Source organism: Pteronotus mesoamericanus, unplaced genomic scaffold, assembly GCF_021234165.1.
Source record: "Pteronotus mesoamericanus isolate MK-2021 breed Mesoamerican mustached bat unplaced genomic scaffold, CSHL_Meso_final contig_25, whole genome shotgun sequence".
NCBI classification, from domain to species: Eukaryota; Metazoa; Chordata; class Mammalia; order Chiroptera; family Mormoopidae; genus Pteronotus; species Pteronotus mesoamericanus.
In genome coordinates, this window is record NW_026555105.1 from 23,433,315 (window position 1) to 23,461,260 (window position 27,946).

Here is a 27,946-nt window from a genome sequence, read left to right on the forward strand (position 1 = left end):
ACATTGGATTCTGACAGTTTGAAACACTTATCTCATGAATCTCAGCCATGACTATCCTTAGAACTGCCTGAGAAGCTCTTTTTAAAAAAAAAAAAAGCAGCAGCAGCAACAGCAGCCCAGATGCTGACTTAATTGGTCTGGTATGGGGCCTGATCATTCTGATGTTTGAAGGCTCTCTCGTGATTCTCGTGATTCAGTTGGGATTGAGAAACCCTGAATGAGCTGTAAGTGGTGTGACTTCAGTGTCTGGGGAGTAGTCCATTCATCCGTGCAAACTAAAGCATCGGCTGTCAGATGGGAAAGAAGGCTGTGTAACCGCTGCGGGATGTGACCGTGGCCTCAGCTCCTGGCAGCTCCGTGATTCCAGTTCCTGGAAGAGCTGGCTGCCGTGGGTCTCTGAGAGGGCCCCGTAATTATTCCTCACAACCATCCAGTGAACACTGAGGTAGCGGTTATCTGGGATTTAAATTCTAGATTGTAATTATTTTACATTGTATGGGAACTGTTTTTATAAGCTTTATCGGAGTATTTTCTTGCACCATTTTATGAATCTCTCTTCCCCTTTGTTGGATGTTGTTGTTGTGTGGAATTATATCCTGGGGTGATTCAGAAAAAAATCTGAGAAAGAATTTGATACTTGTTGGGGACCCTTTCAGTCCGATGACTAGAGTGTTGAGTTTTATAACATTGTCTTCTATTTCTTTGATTTTTTCCCTGTCCTCTAATTCTGTTTGCTTGGATGCTGGAATTCTCTGTTAGATGAATGAGGGAGATTCTGCATCTCTGCTCTGTATTTCTTAACTGAATTCTGATTTTCACTCTCAGTTTCCTTTTGCCCTCCTCAGCAAGATTTTCCAGCTTGTTAATTTAATCCAAAGTTGGATTCATTTCTTTTGTTGACTCCCTATAATGAGGTTTTTTAATGTTTTTTAATGCATTTTATTTCCAATACATTTTAAGTCTTTGTGCTATCAATAACCGTCTCCTCAGCTGTTTGGGTTGTTTTTTTTCCTTTGATTTGTTATTTGGTACTTCTCTTTCACACTGTTGGTTTTCCTCCAAATGTCTGATTTTTGGTTGTGTTGAAGATTCCACATTTGCCTGTGTGCAAGTGCTGTTTCTGTCTGTCACAGCCTCCAGTGCGTGGGGAGTAGGGGCAGAACATGCTGCTGGGTGGTATACACTGTTTGTCTGTCTTCTGAATGGGCTCCTCAGCCCCAGGACCAGAGCTCACTGCTTGGGCTGCTGTCTCCCATTGCTCAACACAGGCAAAAAACTAGGAGGAAGCCATCGCGTGTGGCCACCCTGGATGCTGCTCCCCCAACACTGCACTTCCTCAGAGCCCCCTTCCTTCTCATATCCATGGCTCTGAGCTGGGAGCCCTTTTTAACCTTTTACCCCTTTCCAACCTGGTTTCTATCCTCATACCCCAATTAAATTGTTGTTATTGAGAGCAACTAGCACATTTCTCTTGCCAAATTTAAAGATACCAAACGGACCACCCATCTGTGAGACTACTCTTGCCCTCTGAGATCCCATACGCCTCTGAGGCTGCTCTTTCTTGGCCTCCTTTCCTGAACAACCTTTTCTGTTCAACTTTGCATTGTTGATATCCTTCCAGAGCTCGACCCTGGCCGTCTTCCCACTCTGCGTTCTCTGATTGAGCTCCGCCATCCCCATCTTCAGCCTAACATGCTCAGAAGCTAACTTTCTGATCCTTCCTCACTGGTCGTCTCCACATCACTGATTGCAACGTGATTCTGCCAGTTCCACGCCCCTGCTCTTCCTTTACATCCAAAAGGCATTCCCTCACCGTATCCCAGCACTTCGAGCTTCAGTCCGCTCCACCTCCACTCTCACCCTCGTCCTAACCATCACAGTCTCACCTGACTATTTCAGATGATTCTGGCTTCTCTACAATCCACAAAAAGTCCAGAAGAGACCTTTAAAATCATTAGTTAGTTTGTCTACTTATCTCATATCCAGTGGGTTCCCATTGTACCTTATATAAATACCAGGGGACCTGACCGGGTGTCTCTGTTGGTTTAGCATCCTGTACTCCAGAAGCTTGTGGGTTTGATTCCTGGTGAGGGCATGTACCTGGGTTGTGGGGTTTGATCCTGATTGGGGCATGTACGGCAGGCAACTGATTGATGTTTCTTGCTCTCGCTCTTTCTCTCTCACCCTTCCTTCCTCTCACCCTTCCTTCCTCTCTAAAATCAATAAACATATCCTCAGGTGAATATTTAAATTTTTGTAATGAAATAAATACCAGGGTCCTCTCCATATTCATTTTACTTTTTTTTTTTTTCCTATCCTCACCCAAGGACATTTTTTTCATTGCTTTTAGAGAGAGAGGAAGGAAGGTTTATAGAGAAAGGAAGGGAGGGAGAAAGTGAGGGAGAAAAACATGGATGTGAGAGAAACATCAATTGGTTGCCTCTCATATGCACCCCAACCAGGGACCGAACCTACAACCTAGGCATGTATCCTGACTGGGAATCAAATCTGCAACTTTTTGGTCTGTGGGATTCACCCAACCAACAGAGCTACACAGGCCAGGGCCTCTCCATGTTCATTTTATGCTACTCCTCTGTTTTCCCCATACACTGTCACCTTCTATTTCTTCAAAAATGCCAAGCTTTTTCCCACATCACAGCATATGCACATGGTTTTCCTTCTTCCTAGAACATACTTCTCCCTACCCTTCACCTGTATACTTTTATTCATTGCTTGGTTTTTCCCAACAACAACCAATTGTCTGGCACCGACTGGGTGTCCCATAATGCATTTGGGTTCTGACACTCCTGGAGTTAGCGTAGACCCCCTGGCTGAAGGGCTCAGTATGACAAGACTGCCCCCACTTCGTACATCAACTACAAAAAGGGGGTTCCAGTGAACTACTCCCTCTTCGATATGAGTTTTCTAGAATGACTCACAGTGCTCAGGAAAGAACTATGCTTAAAATTGCAGTTTTATTATGAAGAATACGACTCAGGAAGAGCCAGATGCAAGAGATGTATAGGCAAGATATGGGGCTGGGAGTAGAGTACAGAGCTTCCGTGCCCTCTCTGGGAATGACAGCCTCCCACAGCATAGCAGTGTGTTCCCCAGCTGGCAAGTTCCCTAAACCTCCTCATTCCACGTGTTATTTTTCAAGGTTTCAGTACAGGGGAATGATTGATGAAATCACTGGTCTTCAGTGATTGAACTCAGTCTTCTGCCCTTCCCTTCCCCTGAGGTTCTAACCCCCAAATCACATGATTGGTTTTTCAGGCAACCGGGCCTCCATTAACATGCAACAGGTGCTGCAGAGTTACATCTCAGCCGCCAGTTATAAAAAGCAGTTCATTCAGACTCAGAAAGCCAGATCATTTCCTTTATTTTACCTTTCTGAATTGTATAAATTGCTTATTCCAAAAAACTAGTAAGTATTTTTTAAAGTTTTAAAATAAAAATGTAATTCATTCCTCTTTAATGCTGAGTAATATTATGTGTAAAGAGAAACCACAATTTGCTGTCCATTTACCTCGTAATCGACATTTGGGTTGTTTGCAGTTTTTGGTTATTACAAGTAAAGCTATTCAAGTCATGCACTGTGTAACTTCCTGCAAGATTCTATTCTGGGACCCCAAAACTAAATTGTCTGCCCTTGTTGTTCTTTCCAATAAATCATATTATTTTCCATGATGGTACTGCTCGTAATTTTTTACTTGTTTAATATCTGTGTCCACAGTTAGACTCTAAACTTCAACAGGGCAGGATACTGTCTCTTTTGTTCACTGCTATACACACACATCTATGAATATGTAAAACACAGGCTTAAATATATGTGGAAAGTAAACTAGATTTCAGGAAAAGTGTACTTATGAGGAACCATGGGTACCAACCTCTCTGAGGGAGAAAAGCTAGTGGTGCTAGTTGAGGGCTCACATTTATGCAGAGGCTACGCTAACTCAGTAGCTCCAGTTAGCAGTTCTGCTCATGAGATGACCCTGCTGCCAAGTACCAGCCCAGTGAGGAACAGCCATTTCTGATGATCAATGGAAGACTGATAGACACCATCAGCATTGATCAAGGGAGTATCTTTAGGGACCACAGATGGTGTTTTCATCATTTCTCCCTTTTGAAGGTGGGACCTTTGGGAAAGAATCCAGAACTTTGGTTTTTCTGGATTTTGTTTAAGAACTAGGAATGATGCACTTTTAGCTATGAGTAGAGTCCTTTTCATGAGCATAAGTAAGAAAATATTTTTCCAGAGCAAGTTAACCAGGTCCAAAAGGATTAACATGAAACACAAGGAGAGGAGGAAAGGGATCCAGATAATCCTCAGCCCTCTGAAGAACAGCTCTTGTAATACAGAAAAGAAAATCAGGGTTGGAGTGAAGCAGGGAAGTGGGAAGAACTCAGGGATTCAAATGAGAAAATCAGTGTGAGGGGAGTTAGGAAAAGTACTTCCAGACTCAAGCACAGTGAAATAAAGCCTAGGTTCTGACAAATATATTAAGACTGGCTTGTGTCTTAACAAGTGCCTCGAGACTCAAGTAGGAACCTTGTGTATAAAGAGGGAAATATGACCCACTCGCTTGCTTCCTCTGAGTTAAATAAATAATATACGTGAAAGGGCTTTATATCTTGGGAGTGATGCGCTAGTGTGGTTAGGATGATGACTGTTATTAGTAAGAGGAGAGACAGACTAACATTCTGAAAATCTGTGTGGTTGGCATTGGTTGCCTCAGAGGGCAGCATTTGAGTGAAAATAAAAAGTAAAAACAGGTGATATCATGCCACCCAGCCAAAAGGAGAGAATGTAATGGGAATTTTCTAATGTAGACAGGGTATATTTTCATAAAACCTAATTATCTCAATTGCTACTGAGACTCTTGCCAGATTGACAGCAGACATTTGACACATCTATGACTTGCTGACCATTTCATTTTCTGGAAGATAGAAGCGATATGGGATCCTGCCACTCTGGGCCTAATTCTGAGCGGAATCATGAAGTGTAAATCACAGGAACTTGGAAAGAAGCAGCAATATCTCTTTCTTCAGGCTGGCTGGGAGGTCAAGACAAAGCCAATAAATGCATATGTAGTTTGAAGAAGGCTAGACTTGTAAGCACAAGAAAAAGAAGGCCGTTCTTTTCTTTTCTTTTTTTTTTTAATTACAGTTGACATTCAATATTATATTTCCAGTGTACAGCATAGTGTTTAGACAGTTACATAATATACAAAGTGATCCCCCTGATCATTCAAGTATCCACCTGGCACCATACATAGTTATTACAATATTATTGACTATAGTCCCTCCACTGTACTTGACATCCCTGTGACTGTTTTGTAATGACTAATTTGTTCTTAATCCCTTCACCTTTTTCACCCAGTTCCCCAGTCACCTCCCTTCTGGCAGCCATCAGTTTGTTCACTGCCTCTATGAGTCTGTTCTGTTTGTTTATTTTGTTCTTTAGATTGCACATATAAGTGAAATCACATGGTATTTGTCTTTCTCTGTCTGGCTTATTGCACTTAGCATAATACCCTCAAGGTCCATCCATGTTGTCGCAAATGGTAAGATTTCGTTCTTTTTTATAGCCAAGTAATATTCCAATGTATGTATATACCACAGTGGTTTTATCCACTCATTTATTGATGGCACTTGTGTCGCTTCCGTAGCTTGGCTATTGTAAATAATGTTGCAGTGAATGTAAGGGTGTGTATATCTTTTCAAATTAGTATTTTGGGCTTCTTTGGCTATATACCCAAAAGTGGAATTGCTGGGTCATAAGGCAGTTCCATTTTTAATTTTTTGATGACCCTCCATACTGTTTTCCATCAATTTGCATTCCCACCAACAATGTTCGAGGGTTCCCTTTTCTCCACATCCTCACCAGCACTGGTTGTTAATGTTGATTTATAGATGATAGCTGTTCTGACAGATGTGAGGTGATGTCTCATTGTGCTTTTAATTTACATTTCTCTGATGATTAGTGATGTTGAGTATCTTTTCACGTGTCTCTTGGCCATCTGTATGTCAGGTCCTCTGCCCATTTTTAAATGGATGGGTTTTTTTGTGATGGGTTGTATTCTTTATAAATTTTGGATATTAAACCTTTATTGGATGTATCATTGGTGAATGTCTTCATTCAGTAGGTTGTCTTTTCCTTCTGTTGATGTTTTTCTTTGCTGTGCAAAAACTTTTTAGTTTGATGTGGTCCTATTTGTTTATTTCATGTGTCCCTTGCCCAAGGAGCTATATTGGAAAAAATTGCTAAGAGAGATGTCAGAGAATGCACTGCCTATGTTTTAAGAAGACCATTCTTTAATGGCCTCAGCCTCTGGAAGGAAAGTTCAGGACTCTAAAGAAATTAGTATTCTAGTTCCACAATTATAGTTAATTAAGCTGGTGAGAAATAAACATGTCTTTTTCTCTGCGCTTTTAGACAAATTGTGAGTTTTCAAAAGACACATACAAAAACATAGAAAGACAGACCTAGAATCAAAGCATGAATTTTTGACGTCTCAGAAAACTACAAGCCTCTGATAGACAGGAACAGGTTTAGAACAAAAAGGCTAAAGGATTCTTGGTTTCTCCTTAGGTACGGAGCTGACAGAAAGTAAGGAACCCTTAGCCTGGGTCAGTGTCCTAGTATCAAAAGACTTTTTTTCTTTTTAATCTTCACCCGAGGACATTTTTTCATTGCTTTTGGAGACAAGAGAGAAGCATAGACTTCCAGCAAAGATGGAGGCGTAGGTAGATTCACTTTGCCTCCTCACACAACCAAAAGAAGGACGACAACAAAGTTAAAAAATAAAAAACCCCAGAACTGCCAGAAAATCAAACTGTATGGAAGCCCGACAACCAAGGAGTTACCAAGAAGAAACATTCACCCAGTCTGGTAGGAGGGGCATATACCAGCAGCCAGGGCAGAGAGCACGCATGGCAAGGCAGCATCTGGAGGACTAGGCGGATGACAGTGGCAGCTGGCAGTCCACATTTGCAGCATATCAACCAGGAGAAACAACTGGGAAGCGAGATAAACCGCACAAGTCAGGGTTCCAGCTATGGGGGGGAAAAAAAAGCCTCAAAACCTCTGGCTGTAAAAACCTGTGGGGGTAGCGGTAACGGGAGAAACTCCCAGCCTCACAGGAGAGTTTGTTGGAGAGACACACAGGGTCCTAGAACCTACATAAACCCACCCACCCAGGAATCAGCCCAGAAGGGCCCAATTTGCTTGTGAGTAGGGGGGGAAGTGACTGAAAGTTGGCCAAGAACCAAGCAAGCAGCATTGTTCCCTTTCTGACCCCTCCCCTATATATAGTGTCACAATGCAGTGACCTGGATTGCCTTGCCCTGGTGAATACCTAAGGCTCTGCCCCTTACAACATAACAGGCACACTGAAACAAATAAATATAGCCCAAATGAAAAAACAGATCAAATCTCTGGAAAAATAACTAAGCAACCAAGAGATAGCCAAACTATCAGATACAGAGTTCAAAACACTGGTAATCAGGATGCTCACAGAAATGGTTGAGTATGGTCACTAAATAGGGGAAGAAGTGAAGGCTATGCAAAGTGAAATAAATAAAAATATACAGGGAACTAACAGTGAAGGGTAGGAAATGGACTGAAATCAACTATTTGGAGCAGAAGAAGGAGATAAACATTCACCCAGAACAGAATGAAGAGAAAATTCAAAAAAAATGAGGAGAGGCTTAGGAACCTCTGGGATAACTTTAAACGTTCCAACATCCAACATCCAACATCCAAATCATAGGTGACTGAAGGAGAAGAAGAAGAGCAAGAAATTGAAAACTTATTTGAACAAATAATGAAGGAGAACTTCCCCAATCTGGCCAAGGAAATAGACTTCCAGGAAGTTCACAGAGTCCCAAAGAAGTTGGACCCAAGGTAGCACACACAAAGGCACATCATAATTAAGTTACCCAAGATTAAAGATAAGGAGAGAATCTTAAAAGCAGCAAGAGAAAAGGAGACAGTTACCTACAAAGAAATTCCCATAAGACTATCAGCTGATTTCTCCAAAGAAACCTTGCAGGCAAGACAGGGCTGGCAAGAAGTTTTCCAAGTCATGAAAGACAAGGGCCTACATCCAAGATTATCCAGCAAAGCTATCATTTAGAATGGAAGGGCAGATAAAGTGCTTCCCAGATAAGATAAAGTTCAAGGAGTTCAACACATCACCAAGCCCTTATTATATGAAATGTTAAAGGAACTTATCTAGGAAAAAAGAAAAGATCAAAACTATGAACAGTAAAATGACAACAAACTCACAAGTATCAACAACTGAACCCAAAACAAAAAGAACCTAAGCAAAAAACTAGAACAGGAGTAGAATCACTGAAATGGAGATCTCATGGAGGGTTATCAGCGGGGAGCGGAAGGGGGAGAATGGAGAAAAGGTATAGGGAATAAGAAGCATAAATGGTAGGTACAAGATAGACCGGGGCGGGGTGGGGGTTAAAAACAGTATAGAAAATGGAGAAGCCAAATAACTTCTATGTACAACCCATGGACATGAAGTAAGGGAGTAGGGGTGCAGGGTGGAGGGAAATAAAGGGGAGGAAAAAAATTGGGCAACTGTAATAGCATAATCAATATAATATACTTTTTAAAACATTGAGAGGATTAGCAGATAATAACTGAAGGCTCTCCACTGCGTGAAGACCCTGGGGCCCCTTATCTTTTGCCTGGGTACTCCGGGAGGGCTCTGCACGCTGGTGAATCTTGGGAAAGTGGTGAGATGTCTGAAGCTTGAGGTTTCTGTTTGTGAAAGGACCAAAGTTCAGTCATCCTAGCATCGTAGAGTGCCTCTCTCCAGCCAGCCTGGGACATCTGCTTTGGGGTCAGTTGCTTGGGTGCACTGAGGCTGCTATTTGCAAAGCCAACCCCATCCTGCAAACGCAGGGCTCAGCAGGAGGATACTTGATGGCATGGGCTGAGAACACCATGTTTATGTATAACTCTCGAACGGTACTCAGTAGCCAGCCCCTTTTACAAGTTAATGAGTAAAAATGCCAGTTATAAAATTACTCAAGCAATTGTGTAAGAGATATTTGTTCAGCTCATTAATCCTTTTAACCAGAAGTCAGTTGTTTACTGCTATTGCAGTAGCTTTGCAGACCACTGAGAGCCCGGTTTACAATTGGGAGAACGTTGAAATTACTTGCAGTTACATGACCGCTAGCAGTCAGTCTCACCTAATACTTTCAAGAAAGTTGTTAGCTTGAAGTTGGTCATTTTACTTTATAGAAAGTATATATATTTCCTTTGTAAAAATATAAAACAATATATATTATACATAAGCTTATTTCTTCTGCATTTGCCTCTTTTTTATAAAAAGTTACTTTAAAATTAACTTTCTTTCAAATTTTTAGACTTTACCAGTGAACATTTGCCTAATTTCAATTACATAGCATGCTTATTCTTTGTCATAATTATGCTAGCATTATTTTTCTTATTGGTGATAAGCCATGGTGGGCCATTCCATTAAAGGTCCCATGGGAGGTCAATGGTCTCTTCAGGTACCTTCTGAGGACAAGACAGTCTAAAAGGTTGGGTCAGGAAGCTCGGCTTATCAAAGTCTTGTCACCCTTTGCTCCCTGTGAACCAGACATGGTTGTGATTGCTCGTCAGAAAGGAGCTCAGGGTTGGCATTTGGAGGATTGTCTCCCTGCCTGGCCTGAAATGTGGATGACAGTGGTGCTGATTCTGGGGGCTGGGATAATAATTTGGTACTTTCCTTTCTCACAGTTGTTTCCTCTCTTTGCTCCTGGTGGCTGCTGTGGTTTGGAAGATCAAACAAAGTTGTTGGGCCTCCAGACGCAGAGAGGTAAGCCTCAGCGGATAAAGATGAGTGAACCCTTGTAAGAGCTTTGCCTTTCTGTATGCTATGCTTAAGCATGTCAGTGTTACGTATTTAGTGTTAATTGATGGACATATCCACAGTGATAATAATGCCACCCTTGCTCCGGATGGTCAGTAGACTTCAGTCGGTGCTATGGAAAGTGTAACTAATTCTGCCCTACATGGCCTTAACTTTCTAAAAGGAAACTCCAGTATTGACTTACAGGTGCTGGTTTCACCCATCCTACCAGAACCATGGTCCCTAACTTAGGCTGAGAGTAAAATCAGCCATTTAAACATCTCAAAGTTTTCTCATTATCCAAGGAAAGATAAATGTGTATCCAATTAAATTTTTTATTGAGTTTTATTTTTTTAATGAGTTTTGATGTATTTCCAGAGGCAAACAATCATTATATCTCTCGCACATCGCTGTGTCTCCCATCGATGTTTCTCTCCCTTTTTCTCCCTTCTTTCTCTTCTCTCTAAAAATAAATAAATAAAATCTTTTTTTAAAAATCCATCTATAGGCAAGATTTGGAGGAGAATGGAAATATCTAAAATCAAAACTCACAAGCACTCAGCACTGCAGCACTGTTTATAGAACATTAGTGTCTATAATGTGGTTAAGATAGGTTCCAGGATATGGGCATCTTCCTGAGGCCATGACACCTTTTCTGACCCATGTAAATATGATGTTATCATAGAGGTAATGTTGCATCTTCTTTGTTACCATTTTAAAAATCCAGTGGATAACACATTCAGAGGATTCTTTAATAGCTCTGTTACTAAGATATTTTAAAATCCCAGTGAATTGTAAATATTCTAAAAAAATGCAAGTTGTCCAAATGGAGTAAGAAAAGAGTAGGAGCCACAATAAGCAAGTAACCAGGGAAGAAGGAATTGAAAACTTGTCAAAATATTATTCTCTCCACAAAGGGCATTAGACCCAGGGAGCTTCAATTTGAGATGAGCTCATGATGATGATTATTATAGTCTATTGTTCCTTGGGTGCTTTTGAGAATTATTTTCAAAACATATAAACTGTTTCAGAGCAAAGGATAAGATGAGAAGTTTTAAGAGTCCTAAATCACCCCTGTCTGGGCAGGTCAGTTGGTTAGTGCATCATCTGGCTGTAATGCCAAGATTGCGGGTTCGAACTGTGGTCAGGGCATGTACAAGAAGCAACTGACGAATGCGTAAATAAGTGGGACAACAAAGGTGATGTGTGTGTGTGTGTGTGTCTCTCTCTCTCTCTCTCTCTCTTTCGCTTTCTCTCTCCCCTCCTTGCTATACCTCTCCCCCTGCCCCCGCTTCTCTCTTCTCTCTTTCTAAAACAAATAAATAAATATTTTTTCAGAAAGAGTCCTAGATTGCCAAGGCTGGTGTAGCTCAGTGGATTGAGTGCTGGCCAGTGAACCGGAAGCGTCACCGGTTCAATTCCCAGTGTAGGGCACATGCCTGGGTGGCAGGCCAGGTCCCCAGCAGAGGGCACACAAAATGCTACCACACATTGATGTTTCTCTCCCTCTCTAAAAATAATTAAATAAAATATTTTTTTAAACAGTCCTAAATGATGTTATGCATAAAAACCTTAAAACTAAAACCTGAGAAAGGTATACAAAAAAATAAAGGTCAATAAAGAAATAAAACCTAAATTTTTAGTCATGGCCAAGTAATCATTTAGTCACTTTGAAATTCAACACCAATTCCTACTTTAAAAATAAAATTCTTAGTAAACTCAAAAATAATACTTCCTTTTACACTTTGAAGGTAACCGACATTATTCACAATGAAAAAATTAGACTAAAGATTGTACCAATAAAATCCACACAAATCATTCACAATAAGAGCTGACATTTGAGCATTTCTAAATTCCAGGCACTGCCCTGAGAGGTTTTATATAGATGAACTAATTTAACCCTATGACATACTTACTGACACTAGCCCTATTTCACAGGTAAGGGAATTGAGGCTCAAAGAGGTGTAACTTACCCATCATCACACAGTTATCTAGAGGCGGAACTGGCTTTAAACTTGGGACTTCAGTCTTCACAGAAAGTCTAATCGCCATGTAGTCCTCATAGTCACTTAGTTTTATTCTGGATATTCTAGACTGCACTGAGAGGGAGAAGTTTTGTTACTATTGGAAAGGGAACAAAATTATTTTCAGATAATAGTATTGAAATATAGTATAGTAGAGATTTGCCTGCATAAAAATTAATCCTTAAATGTATAGAGAATAAAAAAATGAATAACAGAAGACAACTAGCGGGAAAATAATTACAACATACATGAAAGAAAATAAGGAAAAGATGAACACCTTGCCGAAGAAAGGCTTTTTTAAAAAGTATGCTTATTATGCAGTTGACCAATCAATAAACTTAAGTTTTTACCCTTGTGATTTCAGGTTTCTCTGTTACTGTGAATCTGACCATTCAGAATATATTTCATCATTTTTAAACTGTCAGTCATGATTTATCCGCCTCAGAATTGTAGAAGAAATGATGCAATGTTATTTATAACAACAAAAAACAATAGCTAACACTGTCACTTAGTGCTTTTACACACAATATCCCTTGCACTCTTCATGAAGGAACTAGAATGGGAGCTGGACAAGGGTCTCACTGTGACTCCAGCTCTTAAAACAGCACATGACCCCAAGCATACATTTGTTGAATAAATAGACCAACATCTTTATGAGATGTAAGAATCTTATTCGTATTTTTAAAAATATGTTTAGCATAAAAGTGTCCTTGTAAAACAGCCTGGACTCTCCAGCTCAAGATTTTCAGTCCTATAATAGTTCCAAGGGCATGGTTTGAAGTAAGGCCTGCTTGGCTTCTGTGACATGACCCAAAGCTTCAACAACGTGGCCAGATCTCTGATATCCTTAATGATACATGACTGACCACCCACCATGTGCTTGACACTATACTAGTTAAAATATCTTATTTGATCCGACTGACATATGTATGGCATTTAAAAACCCATTTCAGAGAGGGAGGAACTGAAGCCCAGAGACTTTAAACACCTTTTTCAAGGTCATACCACTGGAGAGCAGTGGAACCAGGGGTTCACATCCAAGCCTCCCTAAATTCAGAGCCCCTGCTTGTTCCTCTGACTCTGCAGAACTTCACCCTTGGTTAGGTTTTTAGCTTACACTACCTCTGTGTATAGAGCTTCTTCAGTTCCTATCTGCTCTGTAACAAGGGACAGGTTTTTTTGCTGCAGAAATGCTTGGTTCAAGTTTCAGAAGGAAAAAAGAAAGCCTGGCTTTAATCTAGCAATAAAAATATGGATATGGCTGTATCATTTATTTTATGTATTTAACAGCAGGCATTGTGGCATTATATACATACTAAAGTATATATCTCTAACACATAAGGATTTTTTTTCTTTAATACTATGACAGTACTCTTACCACTTCCAACAAGATTTATAATTCCTAACATTATCTAGTACCTGGCTCCCATCCAACTTTCCCCAACTGTTTTAAAAATATTTTGGATTTTATTTGTTTGTATCAGGGAAAATGAGACGTTCTAATATGGAGTATTATTCTCTAATAAAATCGCCTCCGTACTCGTTGCATTAATGCTTGCTGTATTATTCGCCAGCAACTTCTTCGAGAGATGCAGCAGATGGCCAGTCGTCCCTTTGCCTCTGTAAATGTTGCCTTGGAAACAGATGAAGAGCCTCCTGATCTTATTGGGGGGAGTATAAAGGTGAGAATGTGATTATAAAGTCACTATAATTTAATTTGCCAAAACTCATGCTTCTGAACCTGGGAAAACTGAGAGAGCAAAAACATTATTATATTGCCTCTTAGGTTTTCCTCTCTCTTTTTTTATAGTAAGCCAACATACCAATGTTGTCATGTATTCTTGTGCTTTCATTTTCCAGTCTTCGATTCATACTGCTAAGAGGTCTCATGTTAAGGGGAGTTTAAAATATAACTGCGACATAATACTTTAAAACTTGAATAAAACGAAAATGAACCATTGTTCTTTATAAGTATTTGGGAGATTTTTTTAAAGGGACAAAATCATAATTCACTATGAATTCTGTAGAAAAATATTTCTAACCCCCTCAGATGATGAGGAAAGTAGTAAGACTTTCTGTTTTAACAAAATGATGAAATATTTCAGACACTTTGGGAAAACAGCTATATATCTGAATAAAACATACTGAAGTATTACTGAGCTCACAGGAAGTAGATAATATTTTCAGGGATCACTCTCCTTTCCCTTATCAAAGAAAGAAGAAGCCATGAACCAAAACCAGAACCATGAGTGATCTAAAGTGATTCCCAAAGACGAGAGAAACATACCTTCATGAGTAAGAGTCAGCAGGAACAACAGGTGGTGGGTTTAGAGAGGACTTCAAATGTTGGAATTGATATCTAAAGAATGTAAGATACCCATGCATGAAATGTTTAAAGGAATAAAAGATGGAAGCATGAAGATGCAGAAGCCACAAGTCAGGCATGACTGCGCGGATCTGAAAAGTAACCAAATGGAACTGTTAGAAATGGAAAATATAGTAGTAGAAATTTTTTAAGTAACTCAGTTTACATTTTAAACAGCACATGAGACACAAGTGAGGAGAGAGCTTTTGAACTGGAAGATGAATCTGAAAAAATTACGTAGAATAGAGACACAAGGAGATGGAAAATATGACAGATAATAATATGGATGATAGAATGAGAAGATCTAACATATATATTATCAGAGTCCCCAAACAAATGAATAGAGGAGAGGTAGTATTCAAAGAGATAGTAATTAAGAAGTTTCCAGAACTGATATAAGTCACAAAATAAAGATTTGAGAGGCAAAATATATCACAAGCAGAATTAAAGAAAGAAAGCAAGGGAAAGGCAGGAGAGAAAGAAGAGTACAGCTGGCTTCATCATAGTGGAACTGTAGAACTCCAAAACAAAGAGAACATCTTGAAATCAGCCAGTGCAAAAAATGATTACTACAATGTGGAGAAATTAGCACCTCGTGCACTGTTAAGGGGAATGTGAAACTGATGCAGTATTGGGTTTTTTATAAAAAAAATGTAAGTAGAGCCCTAGCTGGTGTGGCTCAGTGGATTGAGTGCTGGCCTGCAAACCAAAGGGTCACCCATTCAGTTCCCAGTCAGGGCATATGCCTGGGTTGCAGGCTGGGTCCCCAGTAGGGGGCATGCAAAAGGCAACCACACATTGATGTTTCTCTCCCTGTCTCCTTCCCTTCCCCTCTCTCTAAAAAAAATATTAAAAAAAAAAGAAAAAATATATTTTTATATATAATATAAAATATATAAATATAAATGTATAGACATATATTATCATATGATCCAGCAATTTCACTTCTGGGTATATACCCAAAAGAATTGAAAGCAGGATCTCAACGATATATTTGCATACCCATGTTCATAGAAGCATTATTCACAGTAGCTAAAAGATAAAAGTAGCCCAAATGTCCATTGATAGATGAATAGACAAACAGAACATGATGTTTACATGCAATGGAGTATTATTCAGCCTTTAAAAAAAAATTCTGATACATGCTACAACATCGGTAAATGTTGAGGACATTATGCTAAGTGAAATAATCCAGTCACAAAAAAACAAATGCTATGTGATTCCACTTGTATGAAGTACCTCAAATAGTCAAATTCATAGAGACTGAAAGTAGAATGGTGGTTGTTAGGGGCTGGAGTGGAAGCGGGGAATAGGGAATTACTGTTTAATGGGTATAGAGTTTCAGTTTTACAAGATGAAAACAGTTCTGGATATGGTTGATGGTGATAGTTGCACAACAATATGAATGTAATTAATACCACTGAACTGTATACCAAAAAATAGTTAAGATGGTAAATTTTATATATATTTTACTGCATTAAAAATAACTGGGAAAACAAGAAAAGATCACCTACAAAGGAGTAACACAGTGACAGCTAACTTCTCATTAATAACACCAGACCAGAAGGAAGTGGAAGAATATCTTCAAAGAACTGAAAGAGAACTGCCAACCTAGAAGAGTGTGACCAGTAACTATGTTCCAAGAACAGGGATAAAATAAAGATAAAGATATCTAAGCAGAAGAAAAACTGAGAGTTTGCCCACAACAGACCTGTACAAAAGAAATGTCTAAATGTGCTAAAAAGAAGGAAAATTACCCCAGGAGGATGGAATAATAAGGAATAGTGAGTAAATAAAAAGGTGGACATGTGCATAAATCTAAGCAAACATTGTCCTGATAAAATGGTAATAATTTGTGGGACTGAAAAGAATAGCACTGGCTGGTGTGGCTCAGTGGATTGAGAGCTGGCCTGTGAACCGAAGGGTTTCCAGTTTGATTCCTAGGCTAGAGCACATGCCTGGGTTGCAGGCCAGGCCCCCAGTAGGGGGCGCATGAGAAGCAACCACACAGTGATGTTTCTCTCCCTCTCTTTCTCCCTCCCTTCCCCTCTCTAAAAAAATAAATAAAAGTTTTAAAAAAAGAAAAGAACAGACAAACCTAAAGTACTGAACAAGACCATACATCATATGTCGGCAGCATATAACACAGTTGGTTAATCCTTACAACTCTTTTTTTACTTTCAGGACACCACACACTTACCCTATGGCTGTTCTTGCTCAGTGTTCTTTATTCAACTCTCTTCATCTCCCCAATGCCTTATACATCAGGCCCAGTCCTTGGGTCTCTTCTCACATCTTTTATACCTACTCCTTTGGTGATGGGTTGTCTTAGTCTATTTGGGTGGCTTATAAATAACAGAAATTTATTTCTCACAATTCTGGAATCTGGAAGTCCAAGATCAGGTGCTGGAAGATTCGCTGTCCTCTGAGAACCCCCTTTCTGGTCCATAGATGGCACATTCTAGCCGAAACCCTTAAGTGGTGGAAGGGATGAGGGAGCTCCCTGAGGTCTCTTTTCTAAGGGCACTAATTCCTTAGTGATAGCTCTGCTCTCCTGACCTAATTGTCTCCCAAAGTCCCCATCACCTTGGGGCATTATAATTTAACATATGAATGTTGGGAGTACACAGACATCCAGAAACCTTCCCGCTCCCCCAGCCAGTGATCTTATCCAGGGATTTAATACCTTGAGCTTTCTACTCACACCTCTGCAGTGAGCCTCCAACTCATATATTAAATTGCTTACTCGTCCCCACTTGGATATCTGAACAGGTATCTCAAATTTAACGCAACTAAAACTGAGCTGTGTATAGTGTTTCCCACATCTGCCCCTCTGTCATGTCTTGCTGAACTCGGTACATACCACCTCCATCATCCTAGATGCTCAGGCCAAAATCATGGAATCACCCTTGACTCATTCTTGCAAATCTTTTTGGCTTTATCTTCAGAAATATTTCCTGACCATTGTACACCCCTCCACCACGGTTACCTACCACCTTGATCTAGGCCACTACCGTCTCTCGCCTGGACTATTGTAGTCGCTCATATCATGGTCTCCCCACTTCTGCCGTTTCCCCCATCCAGTCATTTCCCCGTGCCACAGCCAGGAAGGTATTTTCTTCAACCAAACTGAAGAGATTGCTGACATATCTGGGAGTATGGTGGGCAGGATTCTAAAGGTGGCCCCCAAGATTCCTGTCTCATGGTTAGTTGATCAAACCCTAGGTACTGCTATGAAGGGATTTTGCAAAAGTAATCAAAGTCCCAAAGTAATAGAAGAGTTTTCTCTGGCTGGTGGCAGAACAGGAAGCACGATAAGGACTTGACATATCATCGTTGGTGTGAAGCTGAAGAAGCTGAAGAGGCCGTGTGAACAGGAATGCATGTGAACTCTTGTGAGGGTGACCTCTGGCTGACCCTGGCAAGGAAATGAGGATCTCAGACCTACAGCTGCGAGGAACTGAATGCGTTTTGAAGCAGACTCTTCCCCAGAGCCTCCGGATAAGAGTGGGGCCAGCTGATACTCAGCTTCCCCTTTATGAAGATAAGAGCTGAGCCTCTTGTGGGATGAGCTAAGCATTTTCCAGACCTAATGGAAGACCTGAGTAGTCCTACATCCCTAAGCAGAGAACCCTAGAGAGCTCTGGCCTTCTGACCTACAAAACTGAGATAATAGATGTATTTGTTTTAAGCAGCCAAGTTTGCAGTTTGTTACACAGCAATAGAAACGAATACAGAGGGTATCTTTTAAAAAATCCCATCTGTAGGCTTCACTGTTAAAGCTTGAGAAACACCACTTTAGCTAATTCTTTGTTTTCTTCCACCAGACTATTCCTAAACCCATTGCCCTGGAGCCATGTTTTGGCAACAAAGCTGCTGTCCTCTCAGTGTTTGTGAGGCTCCCTCGAGGCCTTGGTGGGATCCCTCCTCCCGGGCAGTCGGGTGAGTAGAGGAGAGGGCCAGTGACGTGGCTTACTTTCTAGGTGGGTGAGAGGTCCTTCTCTTTCGCTGAGAGTTTGGGTAGAAAAGCGATACTGAATGATGCCTGCCTCAGGACTGAGGATTCAGTGAGATAATCTCGTTGTCAGTGGTACTCCCCAAAACTGTCTTTCTCGCGGTCATCAGGTCACCGTTCCTTTCCAGAGAGCAGTGCAGAGCTCCCCGCACTGCACCAGCTTTCTCCACCTCCTGTGGTATGGATGCTTCCTACCACACCTTCCTTTGCCTACAGTGTCTCCAGCCCCCTCTGGCTTTGCTGCTCCTTTGCTGACTCTGCTCCTCAGTGTAGGCATTTCCCCCTCTTCACGCCATTTGTGTTCTCTCTCTCTCTCTCTCTCTCCCTCTCCCTCTCTCTCTCTCTCTCTCTCTCACCTTACCTACTCCCATGGCTTCCAACCAGCTCCTCCACGCTGGTGACTGTCCAGTGGGTATTTCCAGGACTACTGCGTTTCATTTGCTTTTCCACCCTGTTTTAAATATAAGGCACAACTGAAAGGAAGTTTTTGAAAATACACTCACGGTTCTACTATCCAACACCCATTAATTCACACTGTTCTGTTTCCTTTCCAGTCCTTGCTGACAATTTAGTTGAAATGTTTGCATCACTCTTATTTTTATTCTTTTATCGTATAACTTCTATAAACATTTTTATAGCTTACTACATAATATTTTACCAATCTTTTGTACACTGTTCCATCAAATACATGAATCATAATTTAGATAAACATCGTTGTACATGAAGGAAAGATGGACTCTTGTTTTGGAAGTATCTTGATTAATAATGGATTACTTTGGAGAGATGCCTCAGACACTATGAATGTTTTAGGTAGCCTTCAACTGAGATGATTCTTGGGGTCAGGGTTGCCTCGGTCATGAATGAATGAATGAATGGATTAAATAAATAGATTAAATAAATAAAGCCTTGTATCTATGAGGAAAGCGTGACCCAGAGTCCTTGCCCAGGCCCTGAGCTCTGAGCCCTGAGTGCAACCCAGCAGAGCCTCCAGTTCCACGTCCTTTCTGGTGGTCTGTGCCTGGGGTGTCCTTACAAGGGGAGGCCTGTAGGCTTGACCAGGCCAGGATTTACCACCTTCACTTCATAGGGGAGCAGCTTGATTTGCCCTCACCTAGGGATTCCTGTGAGCTGAGCCCCTATCTCAGCCTTGCCCATGTTAAGGGCAGATGACCCATGGGCCTGAAGACTTTTGCCACCACACTGGCCAATTCTCCCTGAGGGCAAGGTGCTGGCTGGGAAGGGAGGAGGCGATAAGCCTGCAACACTGTGGCCTTTTCTGCCCCAACCTCTTCCTGACATACCCCTCCTCTCCCCCCATGAAGGCCTGCTCACAGCTTCAGACCCCAAAAAGTGGGGCCACCTGTCCTTGCCACTATTCCCAGCCCCGCATTGTAGAGTATGTCCTTCTCTGGCCACCCAGAGCACCTGGCTCTGCCGCTGGTATAACAGTAGTTACTGGTGTGGATTCTCCACTGAATGCAAGACGCTAAAGCTGGCACTTAGAAGCCCCCCCCCCCCATTTCCCCATTTTATAGGCTCAGTGAAGTGGAGTGGCAAGGCCCTTGCCCCCCCCCCACCCCCACCCCATGGCTCCTGAGGGCCTCTGAGCCTGGGCTGGTCTTTCCCCAGTGAACATCAGCCATTTATGGTTGCAAGTACAAAAAGGAGAATAGGAGAATGAAACTACCAGTCCCTAAAGTAAAGGTGGGGGAGGGGGCATGAGCCAAGCAGGACTCAAGAATACTTCCACTCACTCATTGACTCTTCATACAAGCCCTGTGTTATAGTCCCCATTTTACAAATGAACCTGAGGCACGGGGAAGTTTAAGAACCTTGCTTATTACAGAGTCTGGCATAGCCTATATCATGGTATAGATATGAAAATCACTAGTGCTGGCTGGGCGATGTGGAATGAATCTGGATTTCATCATAAGCGGTGCTGCTTTTTCTTGGCATCCTTTTGAAGGCAGGCAGGAGAAATTTAGTGCTTAGTATGTCTGCAGTCGTACTTAAATGCTCCCACCACGAAGCAGAACTCTGGCTTGATTGATCTGCTGAAAAGCAAGCTACACCTTTTGTGTAAATGGTGGGGAGGGGCAAAGAATATATATTTGTATTTGCGTAATGAAACCCTGAAAGAATATATGCAAACTAATGAAAGCAGTTTCTTAGTTGGAGAGAGGAAAGGTGGAGAGAGGGGCAGAGTGGAAGTAAGACTTCCCTACATACTTTATTGCTTTATCTATTGCACCACAGGAATGTAAACAGAAATTTTTTAAATTGTCTTTAAACGTAAAAGCAAGCTGCTCCTTAACATGTGTTCCCTCCATGGGTTCTCCCAAGGTCTCGCAGTAGCCAGCGCCCTGGTGGACATTTCACAGCAGATGCCAATTGTGTACAAAGAGAAGTCAGGAGCGGTGAGAAACCGGAAGCAGCAGCCACCTGCGCAGCCTGGGACCTGCATTTGATGCTGGGGCCAGGGACTCTCTGTGAGTGAGCGAAGTGTGGCTAAGTGTGGTGCGCTAGAGCCGTCTGCAGGGAGGGAGCAGGCAGGAGATGCTGTGTGGAGCGGAGCAGGGCAGAAAACTGGAAACCCTCCGACTGGAAACATCCGACTCATCTGCATGTTCACAAGCTTTCTTTGACAGTTTCTCCATCTGTGCTCCAGCACCTAACCTTTTATTTTTGCATAGGAAATAACTGATTTAATTACAAGTCCAGGGGTGATCCATATGTTGCTGGAGGAGGCCTTAGTGGAGCCAGTGAGAGAGCTGGGAACGACACTCAGGCTTACGTGTGGGAAACTGGTCTTGGGACTGTCTCAACTGTGCAAAAAACAAAGATGTAGTGTTTACAAACAGACATGCGCCATCAGTCATTCTGGAACATGGTCTTTTCAGAATTAGTCAGATGAATGAACTTGTTTTCATCTGAAGCCTGCTATCTTTTTAAAAAGATGTGCTCTTTATTCTTGCACATTTTAGGCAAATACCTGTCTTCCAGGGAGTAGCTTTTTTCTAGTTGAGAACTAATAATGGTCCATCTCTTTTGAATCATATTAAACTGAGATAGAAGGGGGCTATTTTAAATGTCAAGGTCAGCAATGATACCTAGAATGTGAACTGGTGTAATAGGTAGTTTTCTATAGCAACTTGATTAATTTAGTCTGAATCTATTTGAGATTCCTCTCTCTCACATACACACATACACATACACTAAGTGCCTAGACTTTAAATAGATCTAGCAATTGGAAAGTTAGTAAGCCTAAGTTTTTACATAATTGCATTCCTGCATTCTTATAAAATTTAAATAGCTACCATTGGCAATCTGCTTTTTTTTCTAAAACGTACTTTGCAGCCAGGAAAGAAGTCTCACCCCAAGCAACCTTTATCCCAGCAGCAAGGACTGAGAGGAAAGCAGAAATGGCCTAATTGTAAAAGCTCCAGTTTGTATTGTTGTCAAAGAGGACACTGAATAAGCGCAATCCCGTGTGTCCTCTTGCACCCAGGTGACTCTAGGCCTGATGTTTGCTTCAGCCTTTCTGGCCTTCTGCTGCCAGGGCACCACAGAAGAAGGGACGCGCTCATGTTACAGGCATCCCTGGAGCAGAAAGAGCATAACAGCACCTGGCTCAAAGAGCATCTCTGGCCCTGTAGCCTGCTGTGAGCTGCGGCCACCGCAGGCGGCGAGTGAAATCATCAGCGAGTGAAATCGCGCGCCAGGGGAGGGGCAGCGCCCGTTGTCGGCCCCCGTTCCCCAGGAGGGCCTGGGCTGGTCACTCCTCGCCCCCAGACCCAGGTGGTGGCTGTGGGGAGGGCAGGGGACACTAAAAGGATGAAAAGCACATGGGAAAATGCATGAGGAGGGAGAACCATGCCCAATGGAAAGTGACCACATTCAAGAGGGCAGGGCAGTCCCTGCTTTTCTCCCAGGGCATTGCCTGGCAGCGTGTTGCCCCGTCCATGGTGCTCTGTACTCGGGCATTTCGCAGCAGCCTCCCGAGACCCTCCTGTGCTTCAGAACCTGGGGGTGGACCTCTAGGCAACAATGCTCAAGTTTGTGAATTTGGAGAAATTAATACTCAAAAGAGCAAAAACAGTATTTCACCTTTAAATGCAATGCCTACAGAGGGAGTAATATGTCTTCCCCATCACTGGCCTCCCATGAAGAGTTGACTGGAAAAATGTTTTCAAAGAAGGTGAACCGTAAAATACTGTCTGGTGCACAAAACACCTCTACTTTGAGACTCTTCCTTCAAAAAGCTGTGTTTCGCATTGCTGTTACAGAGCAGAAGGTTCTAGAAAAGACCTCTCCACGCTCCCCACGTACCTACTCCAGGTTGCGGCAACCCCAAAGAGCCTGCCGTGGACCGGCCCTTCACCCCGGTAATTACCACGAGGCCTCTTGGCCAAGAGGGAGGCACTGGAGAGGCTCCTACCACAGGGAAATCCTTGTTTGTTCTAAGTGTTCCCTTGGCCAGAAAAGCCTCTTCCCCACAGTTGTCCCATGTCTTGAAATAACATGCACCGTGTCCCACAACCACCTGGTGATCTTTTATTTATTGTTTCCTAAAAGATAATGTTTCGTTTTAAAAAGGAAGGAAAGAGCAAATGAAGTGTAATTCTGCTTCCACAGTAGAGAAACAGATGAATCCACCTGCTTCTCCTTTGCAGCCCCTAGCAAACAGCTTCCTTGAGGCTCTGGCCAGAGGAGAGGAATGGCAGGAGAAAAGGCGCTCAGCTTAGAGCCAGTTACCCAGAGAGCGCCCCTGGCATTCAAGAGATGTCTGCATGCCACAGGAGAGCCTGTATATAATTAAAGTAGTCATGACAACATTGATACTGCACTTGTACATAACTATACAGTAGTGTCTGGAATGTTCAGACATTCGGAGTGTACATAAAACAAAAATATCTAAATGTATTTTTATTAAACGTAACGGTGTCTGAGTTTCACCTAATACGTTTTTGTGCCATATACTGGATATCCAGGTTCAGAGAAGTCTTCTCGTTAGTCCCCTAAACGTTGAAAACAAAGCCAAGAAGGGCACCCTTACCACGCCGATGTGCTCAAATGCGTCTGGTACCGACTGGATAACTTGAGTCATCTGTCAGTACACAAATGAAAACTGGCAGTGAGTCCCTTCAGACAGCAGTATGTGAGGGGACTCAAGGCAGTGAGAGTCTCTCTGTCGCTGGTGTTGGCTCTGCAAGTGCCTCGTGACTGTCTCAGCCTCTGGGTGCTGAGGGTGACCAGGGACAGCCAGGCTCATCCCAAGAAACGTTTCTCAAGGTATCTAAGTTCAAAGACTGTACCTGTAGAAATCAGATTTTCCAAAAAGGGGGTTTCCAGGCTGCATTTTGTGGTGGTTTTATCTAAATTTTTAACTATTATTTCCCAGGACCATAGTTTACTATACTGGCAACGAGGGGTGGGAGTGGGGTGGCTAGTTTGCTGATATACAGCCCTTATTTTCCCCGTGGAGAGACGTGCACACCCTGGCCTTCTGGCCTCTCCCGCCCGCCTCTCTACACAGTGTAGGGAGAAATCTGTGCCTCCCTCTGGGATTGACCTCAAAAAAGTGGGAAGGGGCATGGAGAGAGGGCAAGTCAGACTCCCCTGAGCTATATCGGAGGCAAAGCAGCTCTGGACAGAAGATGGGCAGCGAAAGGAAAACATGGCAAGAAGATCTGTGGGTGAGACCTGAGGTACAAGATTAGAGACACACCCGACAATCTGGGGCAGATGAAAAGACGGGAGCACTATCAGAAAAAGACATTTTACCTTTCAGTGCAAGTCTTATTCCTTCAACTTAATGGAGTGTATTGGGGGAAGGGGTGGGAGTGATTCAGTTCCTTGGGTGGTGTTGCCCTCGCCAGGGGCACCTTCGATCTTTCCATTTCATTCGTTCATCCATTCAACAGATACTAAGCACTTAACACTAACACCCTAAGCTCGTTCACTCCAGGACAGTGACCAAGATGAAAAAGGAGCTCCAGGATTACGACAGAATCCAGCTCCCAAACCTCCTGTCCCAGGAGATCTTTTCCTTGTTACCGTGAGAATTGGCAGTCCTGAGAACAGACCCGGGAAGGCAGAGGGTCTGTCCTTGGGCCTCGCACCAGCTCTCAGTCTGAAATGTTTACCCAGTTTTCTAAACTCAGCCTCAGAAATCACAATGATGGTTTGTAGGTGGCCCACCAGGAGACATTTCCCCTGAGTCTTTCAAACTGATAAACACCCTTGCCTGCAGGGAAATGATTTGGAGAGAAGAAAACTGGCGCCTTCTCTTTTAAAGGCAATAATGGAATCGACTTCCAGTAACTGAATTTGTGCACAAAACATTCTAAACACTAGTGAAGCCTGTTTCATTGAACTAATTCTGGCTCTGGAAATGTTTTGTTCTCTAGTTATTTACGGTTTTTTTTTGTTTGGATTCAAGCTTAGTTTGTTAATATGTATAATTTAGCATCTATTGCACTCATGTAAATATGGAGTAAGTATTGTAAACTATTTCATTGCTGGGGATTGTGGGTGTTATAAATACATTTAGGACTGCAATTTTTGGTATTTTTTGTATTGTAAAATAACAGCTAATTTAAGCAGGAACAAGGTAATTAAGGGAGGTCTGTGCATTTTAAACACAAATGTGAAGAACTTGTATATAAAACTAAATCCTATACTACAAACTTCCTTCTAAAATAAAAGTAGATCTGGTAAAAATGGGGTTTTTCCTGAGACTTTGATTTTTATTTGTTTTTTTGTTTGTTTCACTTTTTATAATTTGGTCATTAGAGCCTTATGGAAAAAAATGTTTAGAATGGTTCCCAAATTTCAGACTGCCTCAGATGAAGCACTTGGCAGTTGAAGATGAAGGTGTTAAACCAACAGGGCGGGCACTTTAGACACCTGTGGGGGAACTTTCTAATGTCCCCACTCCACCTTTGTGCCCTTGAATCGACAGTGGGGAGTGGCGTGCCAAGCGGTCCACGCTGATGCCGTGCCTGCCAGCTGCCCTTGGCCTTTCAGCATTTCATCTCCTCATGGGCTCCTGAATGTCTGGGTTTTCCGAACTGCTGAATCTCAGGAATGCGGGTAGGTTTTGTCCCCCATGGCCTTAGCACTGTCATTGGTCTTGAGTTTTCGATGAAGTTATCAATATGTGCCCATTCACACAGTCCTGTCTGTGGGCTGACTGCATTTCAGTGCCCAAGGGCAGAGTGCGCAAAGCCCGGAAGGATGAAGTGAGCATCATGAGAGTTGAGAGCATCAGAGAAAGTGCAAGGAAGGACAGTTCATGCAGGGGAGGGTGTGGGGCCCCGGGGGGTCTAGGGCAGGGGTCTGGGGGTGCCCACCAAGCTTGGGCCTGGGCTTGGGAGGAAAACTACCTGACTGGTGGCTGCTACAAGGGTGGGGAGGTCCTTGAAACCCTTGGGGAGGGCTGTGGGAGCCACCAAGGGTTCCCGACAGGATAAATCCTGTGTTTCAGTAGTGTGGCAGAGACTGCTGTGTGTTCACCAAACCTGTTAACTTCTGCCTTTGGACGCTCAGCTCAACAGCATCTCCCAGTCCCTTCATGGTTAGGTTGGTGCCATAAACTGAGCTGTGGCCAAAGAAGTGATGTATACAAGTTCCAAGCTTGGCGCACACCATGCCGCCATGTGGGACTCCTGGGGGGTCGGGGATTGAAGATGGGGGGCCGGGGGGGTGGTGTCCTGAGTCACCACTCAGAGGCAGGCCACCTGGGCGGCATGGGCTATGTGCTGGTCTTTGCATCACTGAAAAGCACTCCACTGACCCACTGAGATTTGAGGCTGTATTGCTTTTTATAGCTTTTCTCACTAATATACAAATTGGTACCTTGAAGTGCAAGGCAACTATAATCAAAACCTGAAACAGCCCTTCCCCGGACTGGACCCCCTCTGAGCCCAGGGCACCTCGGCAACCCAGGAACCCCACTACGGCCTCCCTGATGAGAGTGCACCTGAGCCTGGACTTTTGGGGGCTCCCTCCCCTCAGTCGCTCGCACAGACCTTCGGTGGCTCCCCGCCCAGGTCCCGTGTGGCTACTTTGGGGGTGGATGGGGGGTGGGGAACGCAGTATAAAGGGCCGGAGGCAGTGAGGGCCGAGACTTAGACGTGGCTCGTCCACACTGCCGGCCTCTGTTCCAGCTACATCAATAAACTGCCACCTCAGAGGGGAGCAGCAGGCTGAAGACAATGGCACCGGGTAGAGATACAGATGTTGCTGTGGTCAAGAGTGACCTTCAAGGGACCCCTCTGTCTATGACCTTTACAACGCATATGATTGTATTAGTATCATGAGAAACCTCAGTACGGAAATCGTGGCCTATGAACATTTACATCTTAACTAGATTTTCCTGCAGATGAGCCTAGGGACACATTATAATTGTTACCCACAAGTGTTCCCATTTTACTCCTGTTTTCCTTCATTTAGATCCATGGTATTTAAGAATTGAAAAAACTGCTAGATCCTCTGATCAGCTCCATTAATTTTTCCTTAAAATGGCAAACATTGATAAAACAATACACAGTTTTATGCCTCACTAAAAAAACAAAACAAAACAAAAAAAAAAACCTGAAACAGGTGGCCTGGCTTAGAGGCCAGGGGGCAGCAGGCAGAGCAGCTGGGGCTCCCCATCAGGCAGTGGCAACCCATCTGGTGGCTCAGAAAGCAAACTCGTGTCTTCTGAGTTCTTAGTTCAAGAGAAGTAGGGAAAAACAAAATGTGGTATGTGTTGGTTGTTATGTGGTATGTGTTGTGACCGCTTTTGGCGAGGCATCACAAGGAAGAGTTGAGTTCCAGAATTAGTTTACAGAGCAGAAGGGAAAGGAGTGGATTATTCTGAAATCCAGAGCCTTGGAGTCTTGGAAAAGCCAACTAGTCTTGTTTCTTAGTCTCCATTCAGTAAGATGTACCTATGAACAATAAAGACCCAGTGGCATTTAGTGACTCTGCTTCCAGGTGAGACTCAAGGGCTGGTTGTGCTCTTCCCTCTGCAGCCTCGTTACTTCAAGGCCATCGTTGTGAGAGAGAGGCACAGGGATAAGGAAGCAAAGAAATAAAGCCAACTTTAGAAGCGTGTCTAGGAAAGAACCAGGACTGTCGTCACAGACACTGGACCTGCACTGGAAAATGAAAAGCCTAGATTTTTTGAGGAAATCGTGTGGCCAGAGAAACCATTAGTCTGACCTTTAAAAATGAAAACAAACAGTCCTACGACTATTGAGGAAGCTTAATTAGAACCACCGGTAGGCAGGAGATGGCTGTGAAAGCTGTGTCTGAGGAGGGCACCCAATGCCGCCTCAGAAGTGGCCCACAGAGCAGATACGGGTCTCGTCAGGAACTTCCCTCACCCCAAGGCAGGGCCTAGCAGGATTTAAAAATTGCTGTAGGCCAGTGATTGCTGTGTCTGCCAGGCTCATCCTGTACAGGAGGGACATGAGGGTGTCCTACCTGGCCAAGCATCGTGTAGGGACCAGGGATTTCACAGTGAAAAAAAACAGACAAAAATCCCTGTCCTCATAAGAGTTTATTTACAATGTAGTGGGGGGAGGCAGATAATGAGTCCACTGGCAGATGATAAGTTCTGTGAAGCAAGGGAAAAATACGGCTGGGGGTAGAACGTGCTGGGGGA

General features: G+C 42.9%; 1 protein-coding gene across 3 annotated transcripts in view; it reads left to right on the plus strand.

Annotated features, from left to right (window-relative positions):
* Positions 1–25,001, plus strand: part of ATRN (attractin) — a 147,125-nt gene extending 122,124 nt beyond the window's left edge. The window contains exons 26-29 of one of the 3 annotated variants that reach the window (XM_054573975.1): positions 9,773–9,851; positions 13,483–13,590; positions 18,101–18,215; positions 20,632–25,001. In XM_054573975.1, coding sequence (XP_054429950.1) covers positions 9,773–9,851; positions 13,483–13,590; positions 18,101–18,215; positions 20,632–20,756 — 427 coding nt within the window. In that variant the 3' untranslated portion in view covers positions 20,757–25,001. Of the gene's footprint in view, positions 1–1,621; positions 1,944–3,276; positions 3,691–9,772; positions 9,852–13,482; positions 13,591–18,100; positions 18,216–20,631 lie in introns of those variants that run through there. The other 2 variants (XM_054573976.1, XM_054573977.1) reach the window with 2 other exon arrangements.
* The last annotated feature ends 2,945 nt before the right edge of the window (positions 25,002–27,946 follow it).